This window comes from Microcebus murinus, chromosome 27 (assembly GCF_040939455.1).
Source record: "Microcebus murinus isolate Inina chromosome 27, M.murinus_Inina_mat1.0, whole genome shotgun sequence".
Taxonomy (NCBI): domain Eukaryota; kingdom Metazoa; phylum Chordata; class Mammalia; order Primates; family Cheirogaleidae; genus Microcebus; species Microcebus murinus.
In genome coordinates this window covers 18,065,559-18,083,943 of record NC_134130.1, presented here as the reverse complement: position 1 = coordinate 18,083,943, position 18,385 = coordinate 18,065,559, and the positions used below count along the sequence as shown (strand labels likewise).

Genomic DNA, 18,385 nt, shown 5'->3' with positions numbered 1-18,385 from the left:
ATATGTGTGACTCTCCACAGCATTAGACAAAGGAGTCATATACTAAACACCATGTTTCATACACCCAAAACCATATGAAGAGACAGATCACTGACACCAGATTCCATGGATAGAAAATTCTAGAAGAGGCAAAACTGCAGTGCCAGGAAGTAGATCAGCATTTGCTAAAGTACCTAGGACAGGAGGAAGGGACTGACTGCACAGAGGCGTGTGGGAGCTCTGGGGGTGATGGAAATGGTCTCCATCATGATTATGATGGTTACATCAGCAGTCCCCAACCTTTTTGGCACCAGGGACTGCTTTCCTGGAAGATAATTTTTCCAGGGACGGGGGAGGTGGGGTGGACGGGGCTGTGGGGTGCCATGGAACTCTGTGGCCCAGTCCCTAACATGCCACCAACTGGTACCGTCCATGGCCAGGGTTTGGGGACTGCAGTGTTAGATGACTATGCGTAGTTATAAAAACTCATTGAATTGTACACTTAAAATGAGTTGTATCCGACTGTATGTAAATCATACCTCACAGAAGCTGGTTAAAAAAAGGAAATGAGGCCAGGAATGGTGGCTTCCACCTGCAATCCTAGCACTTTGGGAGGTAGAAGTGAGAAGCTTGTTTGAGGCCAGGAGTCTGAGACCAGCCTCCGGAACATAGTGAGACACTGTTTCTACCAAAAAAAAAAAAAAAAGTAAACAAGAGAGAGTCCCAGCCTTGAAGGAGTTCATAATCTAAATAGGTGGGCAGATACAGAAACAAATTACAAAACTGTGAAATCAAAGACATTTCACAGAATCAAACAAAATGGTGTGGGAGCAAAAAAAGGTAGCCACTAACCAACTGTCTCCATCTTACAGAAACAAAGGCAGTTCACTCAGAGATGACATTAAACTAGTTCTCAAAAGATAAGTAAGTGTTTCCAGGTAGACAAAGGGCATTTCAGAGAGGCAGAAATGCATCTGCAAAGCCATGAAGATAAGCTCAGTGTGCTAAGAACTTTGGACAAATGGGGTAAAGGGCTAGAAAAATAGGTAGGAAAAGACTTTTATCAAGTCAGAGATTAGGATTTTTCTGTCAACAGTGGGGAGTCAAAAGGTTTTCTCCTTTCCTTTAAAGTCAGATAATAAGTTTCCTTTAAAATAAGTCTGGTAAACAGTGTAGGAGATAACTTGCAGTGGCAGGAGGCTGACAGCAGAGGAATGTTAACACTGATTTGATGGAAAAGTAAGATATGATAGTTTAAGGCAATGAGAAAGAGGAGAGAACAGATTTGAAAGTTATTTCTGGAGGCCAAATTGAGAGAATTTGGTGACAAATTGTGGGACTGACTTAATAAAATCACTAAACACAGAGATGACAAAGTTTTAAATGTTACATGTGTAAGAACAAAACAATGTACAAAGGATTAAAGAAACACAACTGTAAAAAAAACCACACAACTATAATTGTTAAAAATGCCAAATTTTCCAGTACAAATGAATGTTTTCTCTTTAATATGAGTAAAAACACACCTATTTTGGTAATATTTTCAGACTGCTCTAAATGTTCATTTTTTATCAATACATATATGCATTCATTTATTCATCAATTCAAAAAAATTTATTGACTACCTATAACATACTAGACACTATACAAAACTTTTCATTTACTTCACTAAAAGATATATAAGAATTCCTAAGTAAATGGAGAAATGTATAAATATATCATATTAATTGATGTGAAAAATAGTTTAAAGATACCAAAAATCTTTGACAGTTGGATTTCAAAATTTGTACAGAGTAACGGCATAAGAAAAACTAAAACGAGTTTGAAAAAGTAGAACAAAAGGAGGAAGATAAGGTCTCATATATGTCTTATCACAAGGCTATGGTAATTAAAAAAAAATGGCCCTGGCACAGAAACAGACCACCAACAGCAAATAGATTCCAAAAACACTCCTTGTGTGAAGTAAGAACACAATGGATGATAAAAGAGACATTTCAAAATAGTGGGAAGAAAACAGTTATTTCTGTTCAGCCTGATTTTCTGTTGGGGAAATTGTACACATGGAAAAAGTAAAATAAATTCTGCATGAATTAAAGACCCAACTGAAAACATAATAAAATATAAGAGAATGAAAATAAAATAAAGAAAAATATCTTTCTATGAGGTAAGAAATCCTTAAACAACAATCAAAATGTTCAAAGTCATGTATAAAGAAAGACTGATAAAATGGAACACATCAACATTTAAAACCACTGCAAGCCTAAAGTCAACACAGTGTCTTTGCAGATGGAAAGAAAATATTTGCAACCTAAATGAAAGATTAATGTCCCAAATATCCAAGCAGCCTCCCATATACCAAAAGGATGTCAACCCAAATAGAAACAGGGCAAACAACATATATAGGCAATTCACAGAAAGGAAGTTACAGAAGCCAATAAGTATATGAAAAAGATGCTCTATCCTAGTAGTGAGCAGAAAATGCAAAATTAAAACAAGGTACCATTTTTCATCTATCAGATTGGCAAAAAAATTTTAAAAATCAAGTACTATTGAGGAAGCATTTGATGTCATACACTGATGACAGAAATGCAAACTGATACAATCATGGCAATTTGGTAATATCTAATAAATTATCAAAATACTTTAAACCTATGGTTCAGTAATGGTATATCATTTAAGTTTCAAAATCTGTAAATTAGGTATTATTTATTTCTTTTATATAAATGAGGAAAGTGGGGCTCTCTGATAGGTTAAGTAATTTTCTCAGGATCTCAAAGGGAATGAAGAGTAACCTCAATATAACAGCTTTAAATATGAATGGCAGGTGTGTGAGGGAGGCAAATGTCAGCAAAGTTGATTAGGTAATCACATCTTAAAGCCTTCTTGTAACTGAATATATATCAAAATTCTTATCAATTATTCTACATTCAAGACTAGAATGTCCCTTCTTCTAGCTGAATAGAAATCAAAATTTTTATCAATTATTCTATATTTAAGACTAGAATGTTCAACCAGCAGAAAAGAATAGATTAATGGAATGGTTCCCAACTTAAAGGAACCTACCAGAACCGTCCAGGAAGCTTTCCAAACTACATAAGCACACATCTCTAACCTTGCTGTTCACTCCCACGAATTGAGAACCACCTGTATTTCCACAAAAATCAGAGAAAACAATTAAAATGTTGCATTTATTTGGATTATTTCTCCCGAACCGTAACACAAAATGAGAATTTTTGTTTTTATTTTTAGGAAAAAAATCATAAAATAATGTTAATACCATATCTCTTTGCCTTTATTATTTAAAAGGAAATAAAAGACACCAGGAAATAGGCTCATGCTAAATTTTATCCAAAGGGGGTTGAAAAAAGAAAAATAAGAAAAGAAGTTGCCAGTTATATGAATTTTATCAAAGGAATAGATGGGACTTCATTTGCACAAAGATCTCATTCTAATACTATAAATGTTGTTCTCACAACTAGTCCCCGCTAAACAAAATCTGTGGGAAGCAAGAACATGTGGTTTAACGACTTCTTACGGACATTCACAAGAAACAAAAGTTTCATTTCCTAGCATTCACTGTATTTTCTGCATCACAAATTGAGGTCTCTGCTCAGAGAACTGATTTTCCTAATGGTTCGTACTTACTCACGATCTCTCAAAGATGTTCATGTTTTCCATTCTGTTCTGCATATCAGTGTCTGACACACAGAGGCTAATGAACAGTCTCCTTCATTCTACTTGCCCTTTCCTTTTCCATTCTCCTTTTCCACAAATTCTACTCTTAAGTCAAAACCTGTATTGAAAGTATATGCTAATATCGTGAAAAAATAATAGAAATGCAGACACATCAAGGTAAGTATTATCAAACAAGGTAATTCTACACAGAGACCTTTATGTGTTGTATCAAAAAAACCTCTCTGACAAGACTTAGTTTTCTTCCCCAAATATAAATATTCAATACCAGTTTACAAGAAATTTCATATGACCGATAAAATGAAAATCATATGAATATCTTACATATCGCAGAAATTCAAATATTTTTCTAATCTAATTTTGATTTGAGGCATATAACAAAGTGGCTAAAAGCACAGGCTTTGGGTCAGACAGACCTTCATTGAAGTTCTTGCTCCATCACTTAATAGCTATTCTAAAGCACTGAAAAATGTGCCAATGTCCCCGAGAAATCTCTCTCGTGATCCTTTCATTTAAACTGTTTCCTGTAGCACAAACTTTGAAGACAATTGAGGTCTTTCTACTAATAGAGGAAAATAGAGGAAGACAGGCTAAAAATAATAGATAAAAAAAAAAAAAAGATGTTTCCTAGAACAAAGAGTTAGACGAGAAAAACCCTAGGGACCATTTATGGATTAGAGGATCAACCCCACAATGTTGAGAAATAAAAATACTAAGGTTTTGAGAGATTATATGTCTTTTCTAAAATCAAATATTAAATAACTAAGAATGAGAAGATTTTAGAATTTATGCCTCCCCTTCACTTCACCACATCATAGGAAGATGACCGAAACCTAAAAAAACTGTAAGAGGTCAAGGTTCATAAAGAGACAACAGACTCCCAGTGATTTCAGTACAGTATATTTAATTCAATCTGTCCCGTTCTTCAGCTGCCTCCTCCCACACCCCATCCCTACACATCCACACCTACTAAGGCATATCTATTAATAAAATCAAAGGGATAAACATCAAAAGAGCCACCTTTTTACCAGGACTTCTAATTATCATTAACCCACTGATGCCTTAATTATTTAAGAGCAAATGTTCAGCACTCTCAGAAAGCAACACTGTCCAAAGCCACAGATACAGCCGGCTACCCCAGCATCTCTCAAAGGGTGACAGGATGCAGCAGCAAGAGCAGGAACTCTGCAGCCAGCCTGGACTGGGTGGCCGGGGGTGTGATGCTGGGCAAGTTGCTAACCAGGCACCGCCCCCCCCCAGTGCCTCGGTATTCTTATCTAAAAGTAAAAAATGAAAACAACAGCACATCTTGACTGAAGTTCTGTGGAGATTAAATAGATATTCCAAAAGAAGCACTCAGCACAGCTCCTTGGCACACAATAACTGCTCCATAAATGTCAGAGCTCTTAGGATGACGATGCTGACAGGCCAGTCCCTTTCCAAGCCAGAGTATTTTCTACTGTCTTCTAACACACCAGGAAAGCAAACTGCATTCAATTCTTTCTTCTCACAAAGTGGAACATGAATATTTCCCCTTAGGATTACTATGCTATTTCCTTTTCCACCCCTAAACAACAATATTGTGTTTTAGGAAGAAAGAAAATCAAATGCCATATTAATTTACTTATTTTTAAAACAATAATTATAGGGGCACTAGAAGTGTTTATTTGGCAAATAAAAATTCAAGCCAAATCAACTGGACTTCAACATGTTTATTCCTGCCTTGAAAGATAAGGAAAGGACCTATGTAGTTTTACTTGACTTTTAAGTTTCCATGATGCAAGTTGAAATTCTACATATATGAAAGACAAACCAACTCTAATAATTACTTTAGGACAAATGTGATACTAACCTTTGAAAAAAATCCCAACCATCTCATTTTAAATAATTCTCTTATTGCTCATGTAATGGATTCACCTATGATGTGTCTATATCAATATAATTGGTCTGATTTCAATGTTTTGAAAAAATTCTTTCATTTTTTAAAACTATGAAATCATTGCACAGGCAATCGTTATTGTAGGACAACAGACTATAGTTGTCATTCATTTAAAGATCAAACAAATCTTCATTGCTCTGAAAACTGAAACAGCATCTGTGTCTAAATTATTTCCTCATGACATTACCTCTCTTGACCTAAGGTCCTTGGGCAACACTGGCTTTTCTGAAGAGGTTCAGACATCTATTAGGTGAGTATCTAAAACTCCACGTTACAGAAGGTGGTCAATTTAACGCAGAGAAAAATTACACAGGCTCTAGCATATCAATCTTTTTAAAAAGCTCTGAACTTGGTTATTTCATAACCAAGCACTATTATCCCTAATGGTCAAAGCATTCTCTAGTAATAGTTTAGGTGCCCTGGAGTCTTGTTAACTCTTTCAGGCCATTAAAGTACCATTAAGAGCATTAGGGCCTGGAACCTAATTACAGTGCAAAAATGGTCTCAGTGCTCTCCAAGCATTAATGAGCCTGCCAAAGTGACCAATTTCCTATCAGGCAGTACAAGGAATTTGGTGTTCAATGTTATCTGGATTTTTTTTTTTTTTAGATTTTCACAGTGGCTACTCTAGTTTCAGAAAGCAAAACCTAAAGATTTAAAATAGTAATGTTAAAATTACAGAAATATAGCCAGAAACAACAGATTTTACAAATTGAAACATGTTCTCTGATGCAATGGCTAGTTTTAATGTAGTCATGTCAAAGTTAAAAACCAGAAATATTATTAATAAAACTGGATATTATGGTCTACCAAAGTCTGTACATATGTTAATTATAAACATAAAATGTTATTTTTATCACAAATAAAATGACCCCTAAACTTCTTTAAAGAATCTCAACCTGAATATGTCTATATTAATATATTAAAAAGAAAAAATATAAATATATATATTATATACACATAGTGCCTATAAACTAAAACAGACCTCTTTGTTTTCAAGAAAGGAAAAATGTGGCTGGGTGCGGTGGCTCACGCCTGTAATCCTAGCTCTCTGGGAGGCCGAGGCAGGTGGATTGCTCGAGGTCAGGAGTTCGAAACCAGCCTGAGCAAGAGCGAGACCCCGTCTCTACTATAAATAGAAAGAAATTAATTGGCCAACTAATATATATACAAAAAAAAAAATTAGCCGGGCATGGTGGTGAATGCCTGTAGTCCCAGCTACTTGGGAGGCTGAGGCAGCAGGATTGCTTGAGCCAGGAGTTTGAGGTTGCTGTGAGCGAGGCTGACGCCACGGCACTCACTCTAGCCTGGGCAACAAAGCGAGACTCTGTCTCAAAAAAAAAAAAAAAAAAAAAAGAAAGGAAAAATGTGATTAACCATGTCAAATAACAGCTTCATTTCTTTAAGGTAGTTTAAATTAATAGAATGGATTAAATTTTTTTTTTTTTTTTTTTTTTTTGAGACAGAGTCTCACTCTGTTGCCCGGGCTAGAGTGCCATGGCATCAGCCTTGCTCACAGCAACCTCAAACTCCTGGACTCAAGCAATCCTCCTGCCTCAGCCTCCTGAGTAGCTGGGATTACAGGCATGCGCCACCATGCCCGGCTAATTTTTTTTAATACATATGTTTTTTAGTTGTCTAGCTAATTTCTTTCTAATTTGATATTTCAAAACAGATGCCATCTGAAATCCTGTGTTTGTGATTTTAAAAGGTAAATATGGGAGAGATATCTACCAAAAAATTTTAAAGTTGCTTGATTTAAGATTAAAATTGTTGATTAAAGATAATTTTTCAAAAATAGATAATAGACATCTATTAGGTAATATTGACTTAACCATATGAATCCAAATATATATTATTGTACTATAATCAAATCATAAATTATTATAAAAAAAAATTGTTTCACCTGATCTCAAAATCATGAAGCTAATTCCTTTGTTTCTGAGGCCCACTCACCCTGGGAAGCTTCTATTTCTAAACTGTGACTTCACATAAAATAATACGCCACATGCTCATAGGACTTGAACTCCTCTCAAACTACATGGTGAGATCCCTTTAGAAGATGAATTGACCATTATGATACAATAGAAAGCCACTAACTGTTGTAATCACTTTGTATAAACTGATCTTTTTAAAAACTGTTTTAAAAATTCTTTACAAATTTAAGAAACTTTCTTTTTTTTTGAGGCAGAGTCTCACTTTGTTGCCCAGGCTAGAGTGAGTGCCATGGCGTCAGCCTAGCTCACACCAACCTCAAACTCATGGGCTCAAGCGATCCTTCTGCCTCAGTCTCTCCAGTAGCTGGGACAACAGGTATGCGCCACCATGCCCAGCTAATTTTTTCTATATATATTAGTTGGCCAATTAATTTCTTTCTATTTATAGTAGAGATGGGTCTCGCTCTTGCTCAGGCTGATTTTGAACTCCTGACCTTGAGCAATCCACCCACCTCGGCCTCCCAGAGTGCTAGGATTACAGGCGTGAGCCACCGTGCCCGGCCTAAGAAACTTTTAACACTTGCAATTACCGAGTATCTCTCAGTCCTACTCAAGTAGGCAAGTGCTAATGAAAGCACCACTTGAAGACAGCAAACACATCAGTCTAAGGAAGACGACAAAGTAAGATCAGGCATGATCTTTGTCTATTAATGTTTGCTAAATCAGGAGGACAACAGAAACTGTCTCTTGTCCAAGATAGTTGTGAGAATAGCTACACACTGTTTGAGAGATATGGTAAATATATGTCAAAACTTGAGTTCAAAGGAAAAAAGAAAGCTGCTACATAGGGTCACCTATGATTAAATGATTTTGAAAACTCATGATTAAGGCTGGGCACAGTGGCTCATGCCTGTAATCCTGGCACTTTGGAAGGCTGAAGAGAGGGGATGGCTTGAGGCCAGGAGGTCAAGACCAACCTGAGCAACACTGCCAAACTTCATTGCTAAAAAAGATAAATAATAATAAAATAAATTAGCTGGGTATGGTGGCAGGTGTCTGTAGTCTCAGCTACTTGGGAGGCTAAGGCAGGAGGATCACTCAAGCCCAGGAGTTTGAGGCTACAGTGAGCTATGATGACATCACTGCACTCTAGCCTGGGCAAAAGAGTGAGATCATGGCTAAAAAGAAATGACAACACATGATTTATGATTTAAGAAGCATTTATACTACAATTTCTTCTGTCAATTTGTTCCTACATTTATTTTTTTTTTTCTTGGATCACTGTAAAGTAAGGGAGAAGAAAGAAGAAAATTCAATAAAGATATGTGGAATATATTAATAATAATGTAAAGGTAAAAGGAATGAGAAGTAATAAAAGAAAAAACTTGTAACTCTTAAAATTACAGAACTTATTTTAGCAAATATAGATATAAAGGATGAGTATTTAAGGAACTAACCAGTGTGAACAATTTGCAAATATCCTTAAAATAAATAATTTCTACTTTCCCCATATATTTTACTCATTCTGGAAATAAACATAAAACACAATGTCAGTGTATTATTTCAGAGCAAAATATGTCAATAGCATCAACTAGTCTTTTAATTCCAGGATTTTAAAAATACATTATGAAGAAGGATTGTTGTATTTTTCATGATGAAAATAATGTGTTCACTTATAGTGGAATGAAATGTCCTTTTTTTCTCTCAAAACAATAATTCCTTGTTTTAATTATTCAAGTCTAATAATTCCTTCTCAACCTAAATCCACAACTGCCTTTAGTATTTCTGCATGTCTCTTCATATAAGCAAACACAAAAGAAATTTAGAAAGATGCCCAAAGTACAAAGTCATCTCCATTCTGAATATATAACAGAAATAAAATGAACAGAGTTAACATTTTTCATTCTGATCCTTAGGAAACTCAAGAAGGAGTATGGTACTTAGGCTTTCGCAACCTGGTTTCAGTACAGCTATTTACAAACACTATCAATTACTACAATCAGGTGTGACTTGCTCAGTATAGTACTATAGATGGACCACACATTGCTTAGTATAGTACTAAAGTATTCACATTTTACAATCAGACATATATGGGTTCAAACCATGTACTATTTACTAGATTTGTAAACTTGGGGAAGTTATTTAAATCCTGAGCATTTGCTAAATTAATAACAATAATATCTACTAGAACAGACACCAGTGCTTGGTATATACTAGACAGTTTAAAATGTTAAATCACATCTCCAATAGCGCTGGGCTAAATCCCCCTAAAGATTAGTTCCATTCAGGTTCTCAGCTTTTCCAGCTTAAAGGGGTATCCCTAAGTAGAGTTTCACAGCTTCAGCGTGGCAGGTCACAAGTAAATTCGCTAGATGATTTGTTTTGGCTGGTTGTGGCTCTACTACATTATCAATTCTCATTTGAGAAGCAGTTAAGGTACTAAAAATTTTCAAGACTGAATAAAATTTATTAACTCTTCATATATTTGAATGAGAAATATGAAAATAGATAAAACCAAATAAAATAATGAGATAGATAAGAAATATATACAATTTATGGACTCAAGTATCATATTTTAACTGTAGTTTTCATATTTTAGTTTTCATCCTGACCTTATATGCACTTCACCATATCAGACCTCTCCCTTTCTCAAGTACATGCAAGAATGGCAAAAAATCCCTCTTGTTATTCCATGTGTAAGAAAAGGTTTTACATGTCCATAAACTAAGAGAGGCTAACACACTAAGTGTTAATGAGGTTCAGTCATCTTAGAAATTGTATATTTTCTAATTTAGAATTAGGTTAAGGAAACAGGATCCTTCATAAGGATAAAACAAAAAGAAAAAAATGGATCAAATGATAATAACAGTTGTCATATATGCAACATTTGGTATGTGAAAACCAGCTGCTTTAAATAATTTATCTGTTATATTGCCAACAACCCTTAAAGTAAGTATAATTATCTGCCTTTATAGATGCACAAACTGAAATTCAGGAATGATCTACCCAAAGTCATCCAGGTAGGAAGTAGCACCGCCAGAACTCGAACCGAAATCTAACTTCACAGAAAATCGACTCTGAATCATGCGAAACTATTTCTGGAACTTAAATTTCTGGGACATCAAAACTTCATCATAAGGCAGTTATCTTTCTCTTCATTTGTACGAGACAAGACAAAAACTAGATGTTTTAGAAAAAGCTCTGGTCATTCATGAACAGTCCTTCCTTAGTTTTTTCCTGTTAGTCACATGAACAAAAGAGATTTTAGGACAAAAATGCCAGTATTATATGCTTTTATTTCTAGTTCAAAGGATGCTTTCAAAACTCACAATTCCCAACAGCAGTTGGGCCATCACAATAGTAAAAGAAAGAAAACAAAGAATGAAGGAAGGAAGGAAGGAAGGGAGAGAGGAGGGAAGGGAGGAGGTGGGGAAGAAGATGAGATGTGATAAGAGAGGAGAGGGGAAAGGAATGGAGGGGAGCCCATTAAATGTACTTATTTAGTTTAAAATATCATTTATCTGTCTATATCTTTTCCTCTCTCTTACTCTGCCTAGCGATATGACACAACTCAGACAAAATCATGTCAAATTGCCTTTATATTCTGGGGGGAGAGAGTAAAAAACAAAACATAAATTTAACTCCCAAATATATAAATTGTGTTGTAAGTGAGCTCCTTTTAAGTTCTATGAATTTCAATGACACACGAATTTACTTTTGTTTCTTAGAAAGTAACGGTCTTACCATGAAATTTTGAAGCTTCAGGATCATTCACGTTGATAGCAATCAATTTCCAATCTGTTTCACCTTCATCAATGAGACCCAAAATTCCAAGTATCTTCACATGAATAACCTCTCCACGAGAAAGAACCTTTAAAAAGAAAACAAATGCACCATTTGCAAGGCTTTGGAGGAGAGTTTCCTCAAATAGCAAAAAAACCCATATGAAAGATTAAAAGGGCTACAGACTGAAATTTAATAAAGCTTCAACTGTTAAAATAATGTAAAAACAATCATCAATCCTCCCTTGCAATGTTCCTTTTGGAATTAAGTTCCTCAAAACTTCCATTTCCAACCATGATGGAATTACTGATGAAAAAAAAATAAAAAACTTGCCCTCCCATTGTAAATAACTAAAAAACTAGAAAAAATACATGAAATCACTCTTTCAGGACATTAAACAGCAGGCAGTGCAGGGCTGTTACCCCAGAAAGAAGTAAACAACTGAGGAGAGTCCTGTGTTTTCCCTGGCTTTCTGCTCAACAGCTTTTTAGACCATGGCACTGGGAGGGGAGCGCAGTAAGAGAGCACAGGGGTCTCACTCAAGTTAAAGAACAGAGGTAAAAAACAGGGAGGATGAGGCAGCTAGAATTCATGGGGCACAGTATTAGAGATAAGAAATACTTCCAGAAATATACATAGTGGCTCCTTTAGACATTTATTAAATACTAACCTATGTGTGCATGGGGTGAGACCCCAAGAGTCCAAGCAAAGAATATGTGCCAGAGACCTGTAAGATGAGTCCCAATCATCCAGGAAAACCTCACTCAGCAAGAGGGGCACATTCAATTGTGAGCCTAGAAGAGGTAGGCTTTAGTGGTAGCACTAAATTTGCTCTCTCAAGTAAAGGTTATTCTACACCCGTCCTGACAAAGTTTTAAAAAATGCCCAGAAAGGATAAAACTGATCCACAAGTTACAACTTGACAAAACAAATATCTTTTAAAGATATTTAAAACCTAGGCACTCAACAACATACATTCACAACATCTAAAATTCTGTCAATAAGCAGAAGAATGTAAGCCCTAGCAGGGGGTGAGAAATCATTCAACAGAAACAAATCCAGGAATGACAGATGATGGAATTTACAAGGACATTAAAACAAATATTGCACATAAGCTCAAAGATTTAAAGAAAAACATGAAAATGTGGAGACAAGAAATGAGAAACACAAGAAAGAACCAAACAGAACTTTTAAAGCTGAAAGAATACATTATCTGAAATGAAAAGTTCTCTAGATGCACTTAAGAACAAAATAGATATTGCCAAAGAGAAAATCTATGAACCTGAAGACACAGTAATACAAATTTTCCAGAGTGAAGCACTGACAAAACTACAAAGAAACTAATAATCTCAGCGACCTCTGGGACATCACCCAGCACTCTGCCTCAGACATAACTGAAATCCTAGAACAGGAGAAAGGAACCAGGAAAATGTTTGAAGAAATAATCTCCAACATTTTATTATATTTGGCGAAAAGTATAAACCTACAGATTGAGAAAACATATACACACACACACAAAAAAAAACCCCCACATAAATAAATAAACACAAAGAAACACAAAGAAAACCAGAGTGAGGCACATCATAATCACATTGCTGAAAGCCAGTGACACAGAATAAATCTCAAAGGCAAACAGAGGGAGAAAAAAGGATTACATACATGGGCACAAAGATAAGAATGACAGCCGATTTCTCTTTAGATGCAATATAAGCCAAAAGACAAAGGAATGAAATCTTTAAAACTCTTAAAGAGAAACACTACTTACACATAACGCCTGGGGTCAAAGAGACTTTGCAAAGGGGAAAAATGGAACTTTCTGGGATCATGGAAATGTTCTACATTTTGATTGAAGGAGATGGAGCTTATGTGAGTATAGACATTTGTCAAAATTCACTGAACTACATAATTACAATGAGTACATTTTATTGTATATATATTTTGTTTTAATAAAGTCTATTTTACTAGTTACAAAAATAAACTAAGAAGTAAATATTAGCAACTTATGTCATACCCAATGGGCTAACTTGTCTAAAACATGAAGAGATACTAAAAATCAAGATGGAAATCACCAAAAACACAACTGAAATCAGGAAGAAACCATGAATAGGCAACTTGCAGAAGAAATGGAAACAGCCTTTACTGGTATAAAGAGATGCTCAGGCCCACCTATACTATAATCACCTGTATGTTTAAACTAACACCCCGTGTAGTGTTCCAGAAATCACATAAGACAGGCAACTGCCTGCACCTTGAGCCTCTCCTCTGCATTTTGCTTCCTTTATTCAGAGGGAGGGGAAGAGGAGGCAGGGAGGGGGAATTTCTTCGCTGCCACCTCTTAATCTACAAAGGGAAGCATTGTATCCTGTTCTACTCAGAGGAACCAGAAGTTGAAGTAAAATTCAAGCCATTCACATTTATTGAGAGTATTGATATTTGGGGTAGATTTCTATTCATATTGTTGGGTAAATTCTTTTTTTTTTTTTTTTTTTTCTCACTCTTTTTTTTTTTTTTTTTTGAGACAGAGTCTCACTTTGTTGCCCAGGCTAGAGTGAGTGCCATGGCGTCAGCCTAGCTCACAGCAACCTCAAACCCCTGGCTCAAGCAATCCTCCTGCCTCAGCCTCCCAAGTAGCTGGGACTACAGGCATGCGCCACCATGCCCGGCTAATTTTTTGTATATATATTAGTTGGCCAATTAATTTCTTTCTATTTATAGTAGAGACCAGGTCTCGCTCTTGCTCAGGCTGGTTTCGAACTCCTGACCTCGAGCAATCCGCCCGCCTCGGCCTCCCAGAGAGCTAGGATTACAGGCGTGAGCCACCGCGCCCGGCCTGTTGGGTAAATTCTTATTGTTTTGTTTTAACCTCTTGAGCCATTATGGAATCCGGGTTCTGGACTTTAACTCCCGAGTGATTTTACTGTGGTGGGTGTCTATTAACACTGTTCAGTGTATAGTGTAGGTCTGAGTACTTCTTGCAGGGCAGGTCTGGTCTTTGCAACTTCCATCAGTGACTGCTTGTCTGGGACAGTCTTTATTTCTCCCTCACTGATGAAGCTGTTGGGTAAAGAATTTTAGGCTGGCCATTATTCTGTTTTAGAAGATTGAGGATGGGTTGCCCATTCCCTTCTGGCTTGCAGGATTTCATTTGAGAAGTCTGCAATTAGTCTGATAGGTTTTCCTTTGCAGGTTACCTGCTATTTCCATCTTACTGCTCGAATGATTGCCTTTTTCCTGTTTACTTTGGCCAGTCTAATAATTATGTGACATGGTGATTGCCTTTTCACATTGAGTCTCTCAGGAGTTCTGTATGCTTCTTGTATCTGGATATCTAGATTCCTGGCCAGACTAGGCAAGGCATATTTTCTTCCAGTAATCCAAGAAATAGATTTTCCAGCCCACATATATTTTCTTTCTTCTCTCTCCAGGATGCCTATAATTCTTATATTTGTTTTCTTTACATAATCCCACACTTCTTGTATGTTTTGTTCTTGTCTCCTGCTTCTGTGTTCTTTTTCTTCATCTGATTTGTTTAGCACACAGGCATTATCTTCAAGCTCTGAGACTTTCCTCTGAGTGATCCATTCTATTTTTAAGGCTTTCCACTGTGTTTTGTAGTTCCGTGAATGCCTCTTTAATTTCCAGGATTCCAGTTCTGTTCTTTTGTAATATTTCAATTTCTTTAGAGAATTTTGCATTCATTTCCTGTATTGTTCTCATGGCTTCTTTGTGTTGGGTATCTATTTCCTCTTCAATTCCATTAAGTTTCCTTACAATCCATATTCGGAATTCTTCCTCTATCATTTTAATCACTTCATTTAAATTAGTATCAATTTTAAAGATCTAATGAATTCTTTTGGGGGTGACTTTTCTCTCTGCTCTTTCATATTCCCTGTTCTTTCACTGGTGCTGTCTCATCAGGGTACTTGGTTGAGAACTGGGAGTGCTAGGACTGGTTTGTGCCCCTAACTGCAAGCCCCCAAGGGATGTTCCTTGGCAGTGGTGGGAAGAGGCACACTGGTCGTGTATTGCCTTAGAGGTATTTTAGCAAGTTGGGTTACCTCTGACACGTTGTCTCCACCTCTTGCCAGTAGAGATTAGTGTTTGGTCCCCCAGCTTAAGCTCCCACATGGTGAATCGCACGTGCATGTAACTCCATTGCCCTCTAATTCCTTGAGATGCAGGGCACTGTGTTAAGCTATGGGGTTACCCTCTCTGTTGTTGGTTGTGAACTGCATGGAGGAGCAAGTTATGGAGATAATCCGATCCCTTTGTGTTGGTCTCTTGTCCCCTGGATGGGAATGCCCCAATCTTTAGGAAGGGTCTTACCATTCCCGAGGGTTACTTCAACCCTATTCCCCCTTAAAGTGGGGGTAGGGGCAAGGCAGATCGCAGCTGCTGCCTACCAGCCTAGAAGTGTATGCTTCTATGGTTGCTTGATCTGCCACTGGAGGAGTAGCTAATATGTTATTCAGGGCTCTTCCACCACCCTTGGGAGGCTGCTCCTAATGGGAGGGGTCACTTGGTGGACCTGCTGGGGTCTCTGGCCAGGATTTTCCTTCCCCGACCATAGACCTCATAGTTGGCAGCAGCCTGGATGTGGAGAGCAGGCCCTAGAGTTATGTTGTCAGTAGATGACCTAAGCCAGTCCAACCAGCTGAATCAGTGGGCTGTCAATTATGGATCTGTGCCAAGGCCCCACAGATTCATCGCAGTTGCTCAGGGAAAGTGGCTTCTCTTGCTTCTCCTAACCTTCCCTCCACTCCCAGCACAAAAGTCACTGGACTAAAAGAAGGGGGATGCCCTAAACAGCCCAGTGCCCTGCGTTTCCAACTGCTGGGGAACTAGCGTTGTGGGGAAGCACTCAAAATTCGCCTAATGACACAGGCCTGACTAGCTCAATCAACAGGTCGCGGGAAGGCAGAGCCAGCTGTGCCCAGTGCAAGATTTCCCAGGTTGGGGGAGGGGTGCTGTCCAAAACCATGCCACACCTCAGCGTCCAGGTTGTGGATCCCAAAAATGGTGACTGCCTACCCACAGAGAGCTAACACTGGGGGTCACACCTCAGGAGTTGGCAGATGCCAGATTGGCGGCTGAACCAACAGGACACTCACAGTCTCTTGTGTGTCACAGTCCCGCAATCTTATGCCTGTCTGGCAGAAGGTCTTGCTCTTTCTGTCCCGCCCTGAGACAGCCTGATCATCTTCTCATCAGCTCATGGAACTTTCTCCAAAATCGACTGCATCCTAGGCCACAAATCAGACCTCAACGAACTTAAAAAAATAGAAATTGTACCACGTATCTTCTCAGACCATAGTGGTATAAAACTAGAGATCAATTCCAACAGAAACACTCAGCACTGCACAAAGTTATGGAAATTAAACAATCTATTGCTGAATGATTACTGGGTCAAGGAGGAGATCCAGGTGGAAATCAAAAGATTGTTTGAACTAAATGATAACGAGAACACAGTTATCAAAATCTGTGAGAAGAAAATAGCATTACATGCTCACATCCAAAAGACAGAAAGCTCACAAATCAACAAACTAATAAACCTTATCAAAGAATTGGAAAAGGAAGAGCAAATAAATTCTAAACCTAGCAGAAGAAATAACTAAAATCAAAACAGAACTAAATGAAACTGAGAAAAGAACTATACAGAAGATCAATAAAACCAAAAGTTGGTTTCTCAGAAAGATAAAGAACATTGGCAGCCCTCTTCTTTATGAGGAGTTACTCACTTTGGACATTTTTATGAACAGAACATGGGAATAGATATCTTCAACAACTTTCAAGATAAATGTCATGAAGTAGGACTCAATTTGGAAAATTTAGTGATGGATGTACAGACAGTGCACCTTCCATGACAGGAAAACATGAAGGCTGTACTGCACAGATAAAAAAAGTATTAACAGATCCAGATGCTCTCATTTCTTTTCATTGTTATCTTGCATCAGCAAAATCTATGCTAAAGCAACAATTTTAAGTGACACTTTGCAACAAGTTATAACTACTGATAACTATATTCATACAAAGCAGCACAGCATCTTCAGTTTTGTAACATGCTAAAGTTGAACAATGAGATATTTAGTGTGGATTTGCCACATCACTCCAAAGTGCATTGGCCATCACAGGGTCAGGTGGTAGTAAACATTTTATCTCTGTGAGAACCAATAGTTAAATTTTATAAAGAACAGAATCAGCAATGTGAATTATTGAAAGAAAATGTCTATAGGAATTCAGCATTTCTGTATGATATATCATGTCAAATCAAAATGACTTGAATATTTCTTTGCAAGGTAAAAGTAAGTCTACATATGATATGTGGCAAAAAATCCAAGCATTTCAAAAAAAGCTATCTTTTTACTAAACAATTCTTCTTCAAAAGGAAATTTAGGATGAACATTTTTCCCAGTTAGCAAAAGTCACTGATGGGCGGAATGATATAGGTGAATCATTTGAAGAATACACAGCTGTTATAGACCTGTTATTAATAATTGGAGAATACAGTGAAAGGTTCACTGACTTTGAGAATCATGACATCATACTGAAATGAGCATTTTAGCCTCATCTAGTTGATAACACCAAGACACCTAAAAAACTACAGATGGAATTGATTCAACTCTCAGTAGATAAAACTTTAAAGTCATTGTTTGATGCTAAGAAAGACCAACTGAAATATGGAAAAATGCAGCAGAATAGCCACATCTTCGGCAACATGCCCCCAAAATGCTCTTGCTTTCAACCACTTATTGCTGTGAATCTACACTCTCCTTTCTAACCTAAATCAAGATGCCCTTAAGGTCACAAATGCCTGATACCTGATGCCTAGAGGATCAAATAAACTGCAGACCTCCATGCTGCAACCAAATATTCAAATACTTTCTAACAAAAAGCAGACACAACGTCATTAATAGGTTAACTTTAAAACTGACAAATAATAATTTTCATTTTTTGAAATTATTACATACATAGTAGTTAGATTTCTACAAAATAATGTACATCTTAAAGTATATCTCATTGAAGTTTCTTGAATGTGGCCTTATTTGATGACAGC

General features: G+C 37.0%; 1 protein-coding gene across 4 annotated transcripts in view; it reads right to left on the bottom strand.

Annotated features, from left to right (window-relative positions):
* PPA2 (inorganic pyrophosphatase 2) overlaps positions 1 to 18,385 on the bottom strand; it is an 83,257-nt gene that overhangs the window by 29,289 nt on the left and 35,583 nt on the right. For all 4 annotated transcript variants that reach the window (XM_075998099.1, XM_012779000.3, XM_012778999.3 and 1 more), the window contains one exon: positions 11,293 to 11,419. In XM_075998099.1, the coding sequence (XP_075854214.1) occupies positions 11,293 to 11,419 (127 nt within the window). The remainder of the gene's footprint in view (positions 1 to 11,292; positions 11,420 to 18,385) is intronic.